Source organism: Strigops habroptila, chromosome 8, assembly GCF_004027225.2.
Source record: "Strigops habroptila isolate Jane chromosome 8, bStrHab1.2.pri, whole genome shotgun sequence".
NCBI classification, from domain to species: Eukaryota; Metazoa; Chordata; class Aves; order Psittaciformes; family Psittacidae; genus Strigops; species Strigops habroptila.
Window position 1 is genome coordinate 61,074,113 of NC_044284.2, and position 14,690 is coordinate 61,088,802.

The 14,690-nt window shown below is 42.5% G+C and overlaps 1 protein-coding gene across 2 annotated transcripts in view; it reads left to right on the top strand.

Annotated features, from left to right (window-relative positions):
* The window catches only part of CACHD1 (cache domain containing 1), a 109,050-nt gene that overhangs the window by 76,741 nt on the left and 17,619 nt on the right, over window positions 1-14,690 (top strand). For both annotated transcript variants that reach the window (XM_030495711.1, XM_030495712.1), the window contains exons 8-15: window positions 3,832-3,981; window positions 5,196-5,429; window positions 8,070-8,219; window positions 8,768-8,891; window positions 9,393-9,510; window positions 10,837-11,005; window positions 13,160-13,302; window positions 13,877-14,058. In XM_030495711.1, coding sequence (XP_030351571.1) covers window positions 3,832-3,981; window positions 5,196-5,429; window positions 8,070-8,219; window positions 8,768-8,891; window positions 9,393-9,510; window positions 10,837-11,005; window positions 13,160-13,302; window positions 13,877-14,058 — 1,270 coding nt within the window. The remainder of the gene's footprint in view (window positions 1-3,831; window positions 3,982-5,195; window positions 5,430-8,069; window positions 8,220-8,767; window positions 8,892-9,392; window positions 9,511-10,836; window positions 11,006-13,159; window positions 13,303-13,876; window positions 14,059-14,690) is intronic.

The window sequence follows — 14,690 nt, forward strand, 5'->3', positions numbered from 1 at the left end:
GAGTCATAGAATAGTTTGGGTTGGAAAGGACCTTAAGATCATCCAGTTCCAACCCCCTGCCATGCGCAGGGCCACCTCGCACTAAACCATGTCGCCCAAGGCTCTGTCCAGCCTGGCCTTGAACACCGCCAGGGATGAAGCATTCATCCAATATCTCTCAGGATATTACATACTGCAGCCAGGCACGATGCTGCAGTGTAAGAGCTTTGCGAGCAGGTGTAACACAAGACAGTCCTAAATCTGCATTAGAGACCAGTCTAAACAAGGCATTTATAATTCAGTAGGAGATCATTCTATGGTATCTGAAATACTACCCTTCTGATAGCTAGAAAGGGCCCTTATATTTAGTTTATACTGCATTTATCTATCTATAGCATATGTGTTTATATCATATATATATCTACATTTGCAATTTTATATGTGTGTGTATATATATATGAAAACACACACAGACACACACCCCACTACCTATTTACCTACAGCTTTCTGGGAGTGTTGGTGCTCAGTGGCAGTGTTTTCTTACACTTTGGGATGAGGACCTGCTGAGCAAGACTGCAAAAGGAACCAGCATAAGGCAGGAAACTCAGACGTGTTGAACAGCACAATTCTTCCATCTCATACCAACAGTCCCCTTCTAACTTTTCCACTGTGCATTCAGGAGTGAGGCTGTATCTCAACAGCTTCCCCAACACACCCACACATTGTTCTCTGGGAACAGGATGTTGGAAAACGAACAGCGAAATGAATGATATTTTTTTTCTAGGTTTATTTTTCTTTATTTTTTTAAAAGATGAAAAGATTATTTACAAGAAAGTGAGACACGCTTTATAAACATCCTCTTCTCAAACCTATTGTGTTTCACCCTATGAATTCTGGTATTTGCTATATACACATTAGGTCTTCAAAATCTTTCACACTTAGAGAAAACCTAAATCTAAAGCATTTGCCTTTCCTTTTAATTTTCTATACTTGTGCCCCAAAATAGCTGTTTGGTATGAAACCCAGTAAAAGTATGTATTTTCACTTAATGAAGAGTAAGCCAAAACTTTCTAACCTTAATACACAAACAGTGCCAAGCAAAAAAGCTATGTAGGAGGATGCTGCAAGACTCTACAGCTGATGTTCTTGGAGTAACTACTGATGACTAATGCATTTCATCTCAGTCAGTGTCAGCAGCACTGGATTAGTTTTGTTATTATTATTTTATAGAAAGTTGCACCCTTTTCATCTTACTGCACAAGGATGGTGAAAACCTGCCCTTGACAACCCTATGTATCACCTGAGCAGTGTGCAGTCAGATAAACCTTTCACTGTATCTAAAGCCTAAAGTTCAGAAGTTGACTGAATGTTTGATAGTAGATGTTGTTTGCCCCCAAGACAAGAGGGGTGTGGAGCTGCGGGAGTGAGTCCAGGGGAGACCATGGAGCTGCTGCGAGGGCTGGAGCAGCTCTGCTCTGGAGCCAGGCTGAGAGAGCTGGGCTGGGGCAGCCTGGAGAAGAGAAGGCTCCTGAAGGGGACACCTTAGAGCAGCTCCAGTGCCTAAAGGGGCTCCAGGAAACCTGGAGAGGGGCTTTGGACAAGGGCCTGTAGGGACAGGCCAAGGGGAATGGCTTTAACCTGCCAGAGGGGAGACTGGGATGAGCTCAGAGGCAGAAGCTCTTCCCTGTGAGGGTGCTGAGGCGCTGGCACAGACTTTTCCCAGAGAAGCTGTGGCTGCCCCATCCCTGGCAGTGTTCAAGGCCAGGTTGGACACAGGGGCTTGGAGCAACCTGCTCTAGTGGAAGGTGTCCCTGCCCGTGGCAGGGGGTTGGAACCAGATGAGCTTTAAGGTCCCTTCCAACCCAAACCATTCCAGGATTCTATGCCATAGCCTAGGAAACACATACACAATTTTCCTAAAGCTGCAGCCAAAGCTGTATTAATGCCTGGCTTTGCTTTTTTCCTCATTTTAGCTTCTAAAACAAGGAAAAATAAGGCAGAAATTCCCCCCACATTAACAGCTTTTACTTGTTTGTATCAAAAGCCAATGCTGGCTGAAATTCTTTTCAAGCCATGATGACAAAATGTATAAGTCAAAGCCTTCATACCTATTAAAAAGAAACCCGCAAAAAACAGCCCGATGAAACAACAAAGTCGGGATGTAACCAACTAACCTCATGTGCTTCAGATTATCTGGTGGTGTATGATCCCTACAAGTGCCTTAATTATATGCATAAATCACTGAGATAGAATATGATGAAACAGGTTGGTGTGTAAGGATATGAATGTATGTGTTCCAAGGCTCTGAGGCAGGCCTTTGGCCACGAACATACTCAGCTTGAAAAACGTGTTCATCTTCATGCCCAACGAGGCCTGTGATGATGGATGGCAGTGTGCCGTGTCATGTTTCTCAAGCCTTACACTCTACAGAATCATTAAGGTTGGAAGGGACCTCTGGAGATCATCCAGTCCAACCCCCTGCCAAGGCAGGGCCACCCAGAGCAGGTTACACAGGAACATGGCCATGGTCAATTTGGAATGTGTCCAGAGAGGGAGACTCCACTACCCCCCTGGGCAGCCTGTTCCAGTGCTTTGCCACCCGTAAGGGAAAGAAGTTCTTCTTCATGTTGATGTTGAAACTTCTTGTGTTTTGTTTTACGACCGTTGCTCCTTGTCCTGTCGCTGGGCACCATTGGAAAGAGTCTGGCACCATCCTCCTGGCGCCTTCCTTAGAGATATTGATCTCCATTGATGAGATCCCCTCTCAGTCTGCACTTCTCTACACTCAACAGGCCCAGCTCCTGCAATCTCTCCTCATAAAAGAGATGCTCCAGACCCCTGATCACCCATGTGGCCTCCACTGGACCCTCTCCAGCAGCTCCTTGTCTTTCTTGTACTGAGGAGCCCAGAACTGGACACAGTACTCCAGATGTGGCCTCGCCAGGTTCAGTAAAGGAGCAGCATCACCTCCCTTGATCTGCTGGCCACATTCCTCCCTGTGCATCCCCGGTTACTATTGGCCCTCCTGGCTGCAAGGGCACACTGCCAGGTTCATAGTCAGCTTATCATCCAACTTGTCATCAACTTGTCTACCCTACACCATGGGAAAGTGCCAGGTGCCTTTCATCCTGTAGTGTCCTCCAGCTATCGCACTGTACGGCATAGACTAAGTTGCAGCAGCACTAATGTGGGTGTGAAGGAGGAGTAGTGGGTGAGAAGGTCTTTTACAGGGATTTGGGATTTCTCACGTACAACTTGGGTGCCTGGCACTGTGCTACACCAGGGGCTGATGGCGTGGCCAAACCTTACTGGAAGGGGGGATGAGGAGGACTCCATGCACAGCTCTTGCAGCAGCAACACTGGCAAAGCACCATGCTCTTTTCATGTGGGAAATACAGCCGGATGCTCCTCTGGGATGCAGTGCAGCTTGGTTGTATGGAATTGCAGAATGGGAGAAGAACAACAGGCCAGGAGATGAAACTTGCAGGTTTTTGACTTTTGTTAAGCTCTCTCCATGGAGCTAGAGCAGCTTCTGCAGCATGCTCTGTGCTGGTCTTGCATGCTCCTGCCTGGTTGCAGCCAAGCCAGTGATGTCTGCTCAGGAGAAACAAGCCACAGTGCTTCTGGGTGGCTGGTAGGTACCAAATCAAACCATGTTTGTTAAATGCTATAAATGGAAGTTTAATAACAAATCATGTAATTCATAAGCCTGCAGTGTGTTTATCCCGTCAATCTCACAAATGAACCTGTTGGCAATACACAGTTGCAAGCAGATGTAAGGGCTCTACCACATGACTTTCCTGAATTTAAGTTCTAATGCACTTTCTGCACTCTCTGTATAATTCTTTTTAGATACCGATATGGTCATAACTTACCTCTCGGCTGGGATTACATCAAAAGATTCTTCAGAAGATGATAAAAAAGCTACTCTCCGTGTCATCAATGAAGAGAATAGTTTTCTCAACAACTCAGTGATGATTCTTACTTACGCACTTATGAATGGTGAGAAGTGTTTTTGTATTTCCAGTGGATGAAAATTCCCTTTCATTGTAGTTTATTAAGCTCTTTCAAATGTAATTCCATGCCTTACTGGGAACAGTTTGTTAATGATTTTGGCCTTTGTAATCCAGAGGCTGCATCCAGATGTTTACTACTTCGGTATAAAAAACTCAGTGCTTTAATATGCTTTTATATCACAGTGCAGCTGCTCAGGATATAAAGTGTTGTTGCCTGAATTGTCTAGTGGCAACCAGACTGAATTAAATATGATAACTCTTGCAACTGTAAACCTTCCTGACACTGCCCATGTTTCCTGGTGCAGCAAAATGAGAGTATACCTGACTTCTATTTCAGTCATCAGCCAAGGAGCATGAATGTGACATCAAATGTAATCTGAAATGCTTTAGTTAAATATGAAGATCATGGATGTAATAGTTTGGCATCCTGTGTTTTTTCCAACAAAGCATTTTCGGTAAGCAGGCTATATGATGTATTACTGAGAACTGCACATTGACTCTGGCCAAGGAAACTAGTGCTTAAGTTAATGTATCATTTGACTGTAAATGTAAATGCTCATTTGAAACCTAATATATACAAAAGTCTTTGATTTGCCTGCAGGAATTGAGCCTGGCACTTGCGTAAAATGTGAAACTGTGATGTTTAAGCTAAAGAACAAAGCCTGTTATCTCCAAGAGCAAGTAATATGCTCCTGGTCCTTTATGTGGACCAGCCACTGGTGGAGAACAAAGAGCTGTCCTGTAGATTTATAGGTCACATAAGTCTTTGTTAAAAAATCTTTGTTTAAAGCGGCGATGTGAACAGCATGTTAATTTTTTCTGCTGTGCAACAGTATGTGAGAGGCAATCTTATTGAATTTTGTACTAGCTAATTACTTTCCTAAAACCATACTAGTTTTTCAGCACTTTACCTTATTGCTTAAATAAGTCTACTGCATATTCAGCCCTACAGTTTAGTATATGTATCACTTTGCTTTTATTTCATAGTACCCCAGACTGGTTTGGGTTGGAAGGGACCTTAAGCTCATCTAGTTCTAACCCTCCACCACAGGCAGGGACACCTTCCACTAGAGCAGGTTGCTCCAAGCCCTGTCCAACCTGGCCTTGAATTTATTGTACTTTGGAGTAAGATACAGAAGTCTTGATGGAAATTAAGCTGTTTTTATCTCCTTCCTTCTACTTCTTACATCTCTGTTTCAGAGGGAGTGACAGGTTTGAAGGAACTGGCCTTTCTGCGGGACCTGGCAGAGCAGAACTCGGTGAAGTACGGGGTGCCCGACCGAACGGTCCTGCCTGTGATCAAGGGGAGCATGATGGTCCTCAACCAGCTGAGTAACCTGGAAACAACAGTCGGCCGATTCTATACGAACCTCCCCAACCGAATGATCGACGAGGCAGTCTTCAGTCTGCCTTTCTCAGATGAAATGGGAGATGGTGAGTGCTTACATTGAATTTAGCTACAAAAGCATAAGAGATTAGGTTCTCTTTGCTTACATGTTCTCAAATATACTCTAGTCTTATAAGATGACGCTTTTAGGTGTGTTCCCAAGGCAAATGTTAAATTAGCCTTTCATGCCGGTAAGTTGTTTTATCTGCAGGAGGTCTAGTTATGAAAAAAGTGGTAATAAGACATGGAATAGACACATTTAGGTTGGATTCTCAGGGGTGAGATTTGTTCTTGTGTACGTGTACATATACAGAATCTATAATTTAATTTGTGGAGAGAAATTCTTTGTGCTTGAGGGAAGCAATCTTGTCATGTTGAAATGACAGCCACCATCATGCTGCACGGCTACAGGGTTCATCATTTCGGTACTTTATGTCTTGAGGTCTTACAGGTAGACTTAAGGGATTGCAAGAGGGGGAAGGCAACCACCTTAGCAAATGGCACAAAGAGATTATTAGTTACTGTACAAAATTCACTATCCTTAGCTCTTCCTTTAGCTTCAGCACACTTGGTCTGCCCCAAGCACTGGGCAGAAGAGCTGGTTGGTGGTTGCCTGGCCAGTCAGGAGAGAGTGATATGCTGAATTTAGTGGAAGCCTGGAGACAGTTTTTCCACAGACTATGAATGCATCCTGAAGAATATCTTATTGCAGCTGAAGTCTGGTTCTCCCATCAGTACCTAATTTATGCTGATGTGGTGGGGAAGTGCATTGGTCTTCCCTTTTCCCTTAAAATTAGATGCCATGTTAACAAAAACTGTGTGTTCAACTTGATCTGATCTCACACTACATCCAGTAATGGAGAGACTGAAGTTGTAGATATCAGTAGAGACTTCTGGGAGTGTACCAGCATGTCTGTGGGATGACACGTGTAAGAAATGCAGAAATTAGATAGTTTCATTTGTGCTCGGGGTAAGCACACACTGCAGGGTGATCCTTTTTGGGGTTTGCTGTGTACAGATTCAGGAGGTAGGGAGTGGACTTGGGCAGAGCTCCCCTGGCTGGACATACACCCAACTGTGGGTCATAGGATCATAGAATCACAGGATGGTTTGTGTTGGAAGGGACCTTGAAGTTCATCCAGTTCCAACTCCCTGCCATGGGCAGGAGACACCTTCCACTAGAGCAGGTTGCTCCAAGCCCCATCCAGCCTGGGCTAATACTTGCTTAAGCATCATCAGCTGTAAGATGCAGTGCTTCTGCTCCTTTTATATTTGGGATCTGGTGCCCTTCCTAAAGCTCAGTGTACACGTTTGGAAAGTCGAAGGTGTTGGCTTTACCCCTGCCAGTTCTTGGGCAGCTCAGCTGACGTTTCTCTAACACTGCTCCAGTCCTTTGTAAAGAGATGTGACATCACAGTGGTATTAGGAAATATATTTAATGTGATTTTATATTGCTTTAACAATTGAGCAAATCCTGTATTTCTTCATTCAGGACTTTGCATATTCTTAGTCTTGGTTAGGAGTAGTAGTTCAGGGGTATGCTGAATAGTTTTCAAGGGCTGCTGAGCTTAGGTTGCAATTTTACTGTCTGAGTTGAGTCCCAAAACAAACTTAAGACTATTTCTGAGCACATCTCTTCGGAGTCAGAATGCTGCTTTCTGTGTTTCATAACCTTGGTAATTAAGCTGTCTTATTACTCTCTCACAAAGCCATATCCAAGCATAATGGAAACTTTGAGCAACAGAAAGATTAGAAATGGTGCAATAGGGAACGTTGGTCTTACCTAAATTTCAGTGTAGTTAAAAGCTTATACAGGCAAATGAATTTTATATTGGTTTGAAGGAAAAGAGTCATTGAGTTTGCAAGTAGCAGTGATGTAGAAAGAAAAAAAATAAGATATTACTGAGAGTTCTTACCTCAGGCACAAGATGCATCCCAAACTGTTGTGTAATTATGGGTATGATTCCCAATACAGTGGCCATACTGGGATTTAGTGAAGCAGAGCAATATGCAGTTAGATGAGCAAGAATTCATCCTGTTGTTGCTTTACAAGTTCAAATGCTCTTCCTCCCTCCTCCCCCTATTTTTTCAATTGCCTTAAAAGATGTTGAAAGAGCAAAATACTACCTTAGCTTTTGAGGCAAATGCATTTCTTATCTGTAAAGCATCCACTTGTAGAATCATAGAATGGTTTGGGTTGGAAAGGACCTTAAGATCATGTAGTTCCAACCCCCTGCCACCTCACACTAGACCATGTCACCCAAGGCCCTGTCCAGCCTGGCCTTGAACACTGCCACGGATGGGGCAGTTACCACTTCTTTGGGCAACCTGTTCCAGCACCTCACCACCCTCACAGTAAAGAACTTTTTCCTTATAGACTTCCTTGTAGACTGACAACAACCTTAAAACATCAATTGTGTATTTTCACAAATGGATCAAATGTACCTTAGGTCACTATCAGAAATTAACTAACTGGGGAGAGTAGTTAACAACAGCCAGACATGACAGATAACATGCTCAGCTTCCCTGTAGCCATGCCAAGTTTTGTCCATATTCCTGCAGGGAATGCTCTATAAAAATTTAACTGCATAACATGTTGAAATTATAAAGCATGTGCTCTGTTTCCTCTAAAAATAATTAACTAGATATTATTTCTGATGGTTTTATGTTATTTCTCTCATTCTAAGGCTTGATAATGACTGTGAGTAAACCATGTTACTTTGGAAACCTGCTGCTGGGGATTGTTGGAGTAGATGTTAATCTTGCTTATATCTTGGAAGATGTCACCTACTACCAAGACTCATTGGGTTCCTACACTTTCCTCATTGATAATAAAGGTAACTTTTGGCTCAGATAATCTCTTCTAGTCCCACTGAGGTCAGTAACCATCAAAAGGAAACTCTCAGTTCTAATGTCTCTCAATAGTTGATAAGTAATGAAAGATAATATCCATTAAAAGATTAATTCCATGTTGTTTGCTTAGTTTTGCCTGAGAGGTGCTGGAAACTGTAGGTGGATTCATGACTTGAAATTTCTGTGCTGGAGTTTTGATGGGAAAATTCTTGCTCACATTTGAGATTTCCTACATGTGTAACATCTGAGGTTTTCTATTTGTGTTAGGGCAAAAGGCAAAACTGGTGTATATGTGTGTTCAGCTCTTCTGATCCCAACCTCTTTTTACTGCTTGGTTCTTCAAGCTGCCTTTCATTTACACCTTACCTGGTTCTTCATTTGCAACTTCTTTGATGATAATATTTGCTTGTTCACTGACATCTGTTAAACCCTTGCAAAAACTGTATTAGTTACTGTATTCTTTTCCCCTATAAATATTCATCCTGGGTTCAGTTGTTACACTGCACTCAATGGATGGGTTTGTGTCTTTCAGGTTACACGCTTATGCACCCATCCCTTACCAGGCCCTACCTGCTGTCTGAACCACCACTCCACACAGATATTATCCATTATGAGAACATTCCTAAATTTGAGCTGGTGCGCCAGAACATCCTTAGGTATGTTGGAATTGGGATACAAGGCCAAACATTAGCAGTTTTTGGGGCACTAGAAGTATTTCTAGAGGACTTTTAAGAGAATGTAAAGTTCCTTTTCCTACAATATCTGGATATTTTTATGCAATCTTTCCTTCCCCAGTGGTTCTGGTTTGTTTTTATCTTCAGCTTTCTTCATTTTATCATTTGGTGAAGTAAGCAGTGGTTTCCATAACTGATCTGGGAGATACTCTTTCTAATCTCTCTTCCATGTCAGGAAGATTTCCCACTATTTGGTCTGGGTTTTTCTTCATCCTTTGTCTAATCTAAATATGTCTTTTAACTCAAAATGTGGTGGTACACGAGTGTGTTTTCAGCATACATGCACTTTTTCTTCTCCTAAGACAGATGACAGTTACTCTCATCATATCTTAAGGTATTTTTATAAATGCACAATAGATGAATTTTGCTTAAGCACTTACTCGGTGTTTAATACAATGTTGAATGTTTTATCTGCCAATGTAGCATTCCCCTGGGCAGTCAGATCATTACAGTTCCTGTGAACTCCTCACTCTCTTGGCATGTGAACAAACTGAGGGAAGTTGGAAAAGAAGCCTACAATGTCAGCTATGCCTGGAAAATGGTAAGGAATAAAAGCAACCCTGTTGTAGGATGGCACAGACTAAGTTCATATGTTGAAGAGTACATTAATATAGTGAAGTAGTATGATCCATGCATTAATACAGTGGGGAAGTGTCAGCTCATTCTGACACTATCTTGTTGCAGAACTGTATCAGTTGCCAGTGATGCCGTTTGCTGTAATTTAATGCTTTTCTTCAAACATTAATGATATTGAAGCTCTCATTGAAACTGAGCACAATGTGTATGCAACAGGCTATATTATCAGTTGTAAGAGTTTTAGGAGAGCTTCTAGCAGCTGTCTTCCTTTCTTTAGTATTGAACATATCTGAACACTAGCCTTGACACAGACATTAAAATGGAATCTAAAGTTAGATATAATCCAGGTGAATCTCACTGATGCCAGAAATAATTGGCTACTTCTTTGTGCCAACAAACTCAAGAGGGTACTTGTGGGTCATTTCACAGTGTTAAGTTAAATCTAACCTAAAAGATTAAGCTGAGCAGTTTTAAGAGATTACATCTGTCATTGTGTAACAGAAATTCATATAGGAAGGTGTCTGGAGCTAATTTTCTAATGTTGTAATGCTACATTAAATATCACACACCCTTGCAGAGCAGCTGGGCAACTCCAGGCTTTACAAGTCTGATGTACTATAGGAAATTTAACATACGCAAACCAGTAAAGCATGTGACACATGCAGCACACAATTAAGAGTGGTGATGATAAAATCTTATTTTGGAGAGTTCATTTGTCTGTATTCTTCATAAAGGGAATACCAACGTGGTTTTATCAAGTCTGAACCTGAAACCTCTCCTCTACTAATGACACTTCAAAAAGTATTCACAGAACAGTATTAGAAGTTATTGCTAATAGAGCAACAAAATGAAGGTCTTAGTGTAGTATTTTTTCCTAAAAACTAAGTATTTTATCCATAGACTATGGAAAAGTTTGAGATTTTTTTAAAGCTTAATGGATCTGATCCATACAAGATGATTACAGACTGGAAGGTGGCTGTATGGGACTGAGTTGCAGTTATCAGACCACGGGAGACAAGTGTCTCCATTGTGCATGGAGACCTGTGTAGCTTGAGCAGACTCCTCACTGTTTTCTATAGGATCAAGTCCATATTAGCTTCTTTAAAAAGGAGTTGTCTGTTTTCAGAGAGTGGGAACTGTGATCTTTGAGAGTGTGGCCAAGTGCGGTGCTGCCTTCCAGAACTGGACAAGAAGAGCAGTTAAAGAGAAGAGTGAATGTTAAACATAATATAAGTTCTGTAACTCCTCCACCTTTTTGTTTCTGTTTGATGACTTGCCCAATGTTTTTCAGGTCCAGGACACATCCTTTATTCTGTGTGTGGTGGTAATACAGCCAGAAATACCTGTTAAGCAGCTGAAGAATCTCAACACTGTCCCCAGCAGCAAGCTCCTGTATCATCGCCTGGATCTGCTGGGCCAGCCAAACGCCTGCCTGCACTTCAAGCAGCTGGCTACCTTAGGTAAAGCCTCCTCACAGCTCATCCGGACCACCTCGTGTGTTTCTGTAGAGTGTGGCAGCAGAAAGCTTCTCACAAAACCCTGGAAATACTCTTCTCTGGAGAGGCTTTTATTTCCAAGGCAGATTCTCTAATCAGCTGTTACTTTCTTATAGCTCTTCATTGATCATAGCACCATGAGTGCATTTATCTAACTTGATCTGGGAAGTCCATCAAGTTCCCAGAAAGTGGAGTGCTGAGAGTGAGAGATGTCTCACCAAGCTTAAAACTCAGTTCTCTGCTCTCAGCTGTAAAGCAGCTTATTGACAAATAACCTAAGTAGAATGAAGTCCCAGCCAGTCCTGCAGGACTCCTATTCTGACTTTGGATTTGTGCAGCTTTTTCACTGCCATAATCATTTAATACCATTGATCCATGTGAAGCCAGAAGTTAAGTCTGTTGGGGGAAACAGAACTTCAGTGGTGTGATGGTTTCCAGACCCTCCTTACCTGCATAATTTTTGGGTTACTGATGCATTCCTGCTTTTGATATGCTGAACTGATTCTGCTCTACCTAAGTTCAGTAGTTGCTCAAGCATTACTGGAAAGAGGGAGAGTCTCCATGGCAGTGTAAGTTCTAGTGTCTGGAAAGGATAGAGATCTCCAAATATAGCTTAAAAACATAGATGGTTTTTATGTAATCATCATAAGTTGCAAGCTTTCATATCTAAGTACTAATCTTTGGGAGTTTGGTAAAATCTGTGCTATATTATGAGAAATTCTCAATTAAATGCTTTTATTTGTAGCAAGGTTTGAAGGTCTCATGATGGACTTTCTTAGCTATATTGCAGTGCCACAAATAGCTAAGTGAGATTAGACTGGAGGAGTTATGGCAGAACTTGACAAACCTTGGAAATCGCTTTGCCAATCATTTAAAATACAGGTATTTTTCTTTCTTTAATGTGGTGCCTAATCTTGATTATCTTCTATCCAGAAAGACAAGATATAAATGGAAAATATCCAAAAAACCTAGCACTAAGCTGACAAGTGGAAAAACTTCATGCAAAGCAAAATGCAGTCACATCAGGGTATTTGGTCTGGGAAGCAGATGAAGGACTGTAATAGAAGTTTGTAAGTGATGACTGCAGTACATCTGGTTGCTGGATGTATGGTGATGTGTTTTAGAGGAATGTGAATAAAAGCAGAACACTTCACATAACTCCAGCGAAATTTTTCCTCTGGAGACCATTACACATGGGGAAATCGGATTCCATGGGTCAAATATTCAGAAAAGGAGTTCTTCTCAACCTCCAGCCCTGCCTCATCATCGTCATTTTTCTTTTTAAAAAGAAAAAGCTGTCTAGTACTGCAGTTTGTGCACAATGAAAGTTCACTTTCTAGTCTGTCTGAAAATCACCCAGACAGCTACACTGTCATTGGTAAGCTCCCTCTTCTGTGCTTGTAATTCTCCATTTGTTCATTACCTGTAACTGAAATTTCAACTGAAATGTATTTGTTTGTTACCTGTAACTTTGGCCAAGGGCCTGTAGGGACAGGACAAGGGGAACGGCTTTAAACTGCCAGAGGGGAGATTGAGATGAGCTCTGAGGCAGAAGCTCTTCCCTGTGAGGGTGCTGAGGCTCTGGCACAGACTTTTCCCAGAGAAGCTGTGGCTGCCCCATCCCTGGCAGTGTTCAAGGCCAGGTTGGACACAGGGGCTTGGAGCAACCTGCTCTAGTGGAAGGTGTCCCTGCCCATGCCAAGGGGTTGGAGCTGGAGGAGCTTTAAGGTCCCTTCCAAACCAAATCATTCTATGATTCTAAGTAAGTGGACTGGCTTTGTGACTCCTGTATTTTGAAGCAAGCAAGGTTATTCATGTGCAACCTGAGTTTTGTCCGTGCCTGGTGAGGCAAGAGGTGAGTGCTCTGGTCTGGGTGGAAAACCTCACATTTCCTGCCCTCACTCACAGCCCTCCCATGACCTGAAGGAGCTGTGTGCTTTGCGTGCCGAAGTGTCAGAGAGTGGAGGAACAGGCAGAGGAGTGAACAGTGCATCAGTGTAATTCCTTCCATGTGTCCTTGGCTAGGACACCACGTCACATACCTTGTAGTGCAATGTGTTTACTATGCAGTGTGTACAATCAATTGTCCTTAACTTTCTCATATTTTGCTGTTTTCAGAAAGCCCCACAGTAATGCTCTCTGCGGGCAGCTTCTCTTCTCCTTACGAACACCTCAGCCAGCCCGAGACGAAGCGGATGGTGGAGCATTACACCGCGTACCTCAGCGACAACACGCGCCTCATTGCCAACCCTGGCCTGAAGGTATGTCCTGGTGCTGGAGGACATGGTTTACTCACATCCCACTCCTTCATCAAGAAGGAACATTGGTCTCCTGATGCTCATAGGGTTATAGAGAGGTGGTTTGGAGTGCTATTCCCATGCCTGGAGAGGTTGCTATGGGTTTCAAGGCCTAGAAGAGTGGAGAGAAGAGGAAGAGAGCTTCCTCCCCGAGAGGGGGGAAGGAAGTTGATAAGCAGCTATTGAAATAAACACTAGAAAAACTAAAGCTGCAGTAAATTCTTAGCAGAAAAACCTTTGTTTTCATAGGCACACAAATGAGAAATGTCTATTTTGTGTGCAAGCCAAGCAGTATTTCTATTTACACGAAGTAAAAAGGCAAACCCTAAAAGCCTCAGAGATAACGACAACATTATTTCATTATAATAAGCTTTCCCTTTGCTTGGAATGTGCCAGATCCGTCTGGTGTGAGAAGACTTGAAACAAGTAATTGAGTTTAGATGATCTCCGATCGCTCTTTAGGAAACCCCACGAGCAGCTTATTATCCTTTCCTGCAAGTCTTAGAGGAACCCTGCCAGGTCTGCCTTTGTTTTGCAGTTCTCTGTCAGAAATGAAGTAATGGCTACCAGTCACGTCACAGATGAATGGATGACACAAATGGAAATCAGCATCCTCAACAGTTACATTGTGCGCCGTTACATAGCAACCCCCAATGGGGTGCTCCGAATTTACCCCGGTTCCCTCATGGACAAAGCATTTGATCCCACCAGGAGACAATGGTGAGTTTTTAGGGTCCCGTTATCAAAGCTTTGGATAATCCCAAAGGGCAATAAGGGAAATAGTTGGTATCCATTTCATAGCCTGGGCTTGTTCATGGCCAGCTAATAAACTACTTAACTAGAAATGTTTTCATCCTTGGTGCTTAAATACAGCTTGTTAAAACCTTCCTTGTTTCTAATTTCAATCCTTTTTATTTTAAGTGATAGTTTCTGTTTCACATCCCTGCCATGGCAGATGGGACTATAAATATTCAGAAAATGAGCATCCCCTTTAGGATTAGCCAATTCAGGAGCATTTTCAGATCCTTGTGCCATTTTTTGGTTGTGAATATTTTAGCTGTTCTGTTTGTTTACAGCGGGTTTCCTTGCTCACTTAAAGCAGGAATTTGCTGGCTTGACTGCACTATTAATTATGCAGTAGCATCTGATTGGGGAAAATATTTGTATACATTACAAATGAGAGCTGGAGACATGAGAGTGCTCTGGAGTGTGTTTTGACGTGTGCTTTGTTGAAAGGAGCCAGCCAGGTACTTCCACACCATGATGCTGGGAAAGGCATGAGCCAGTGGCTCTGGCTGCACAGAGGGAAGGCTTTGAAATGCTCCTGGCATTGGCCACGCTGTATTTCTTCT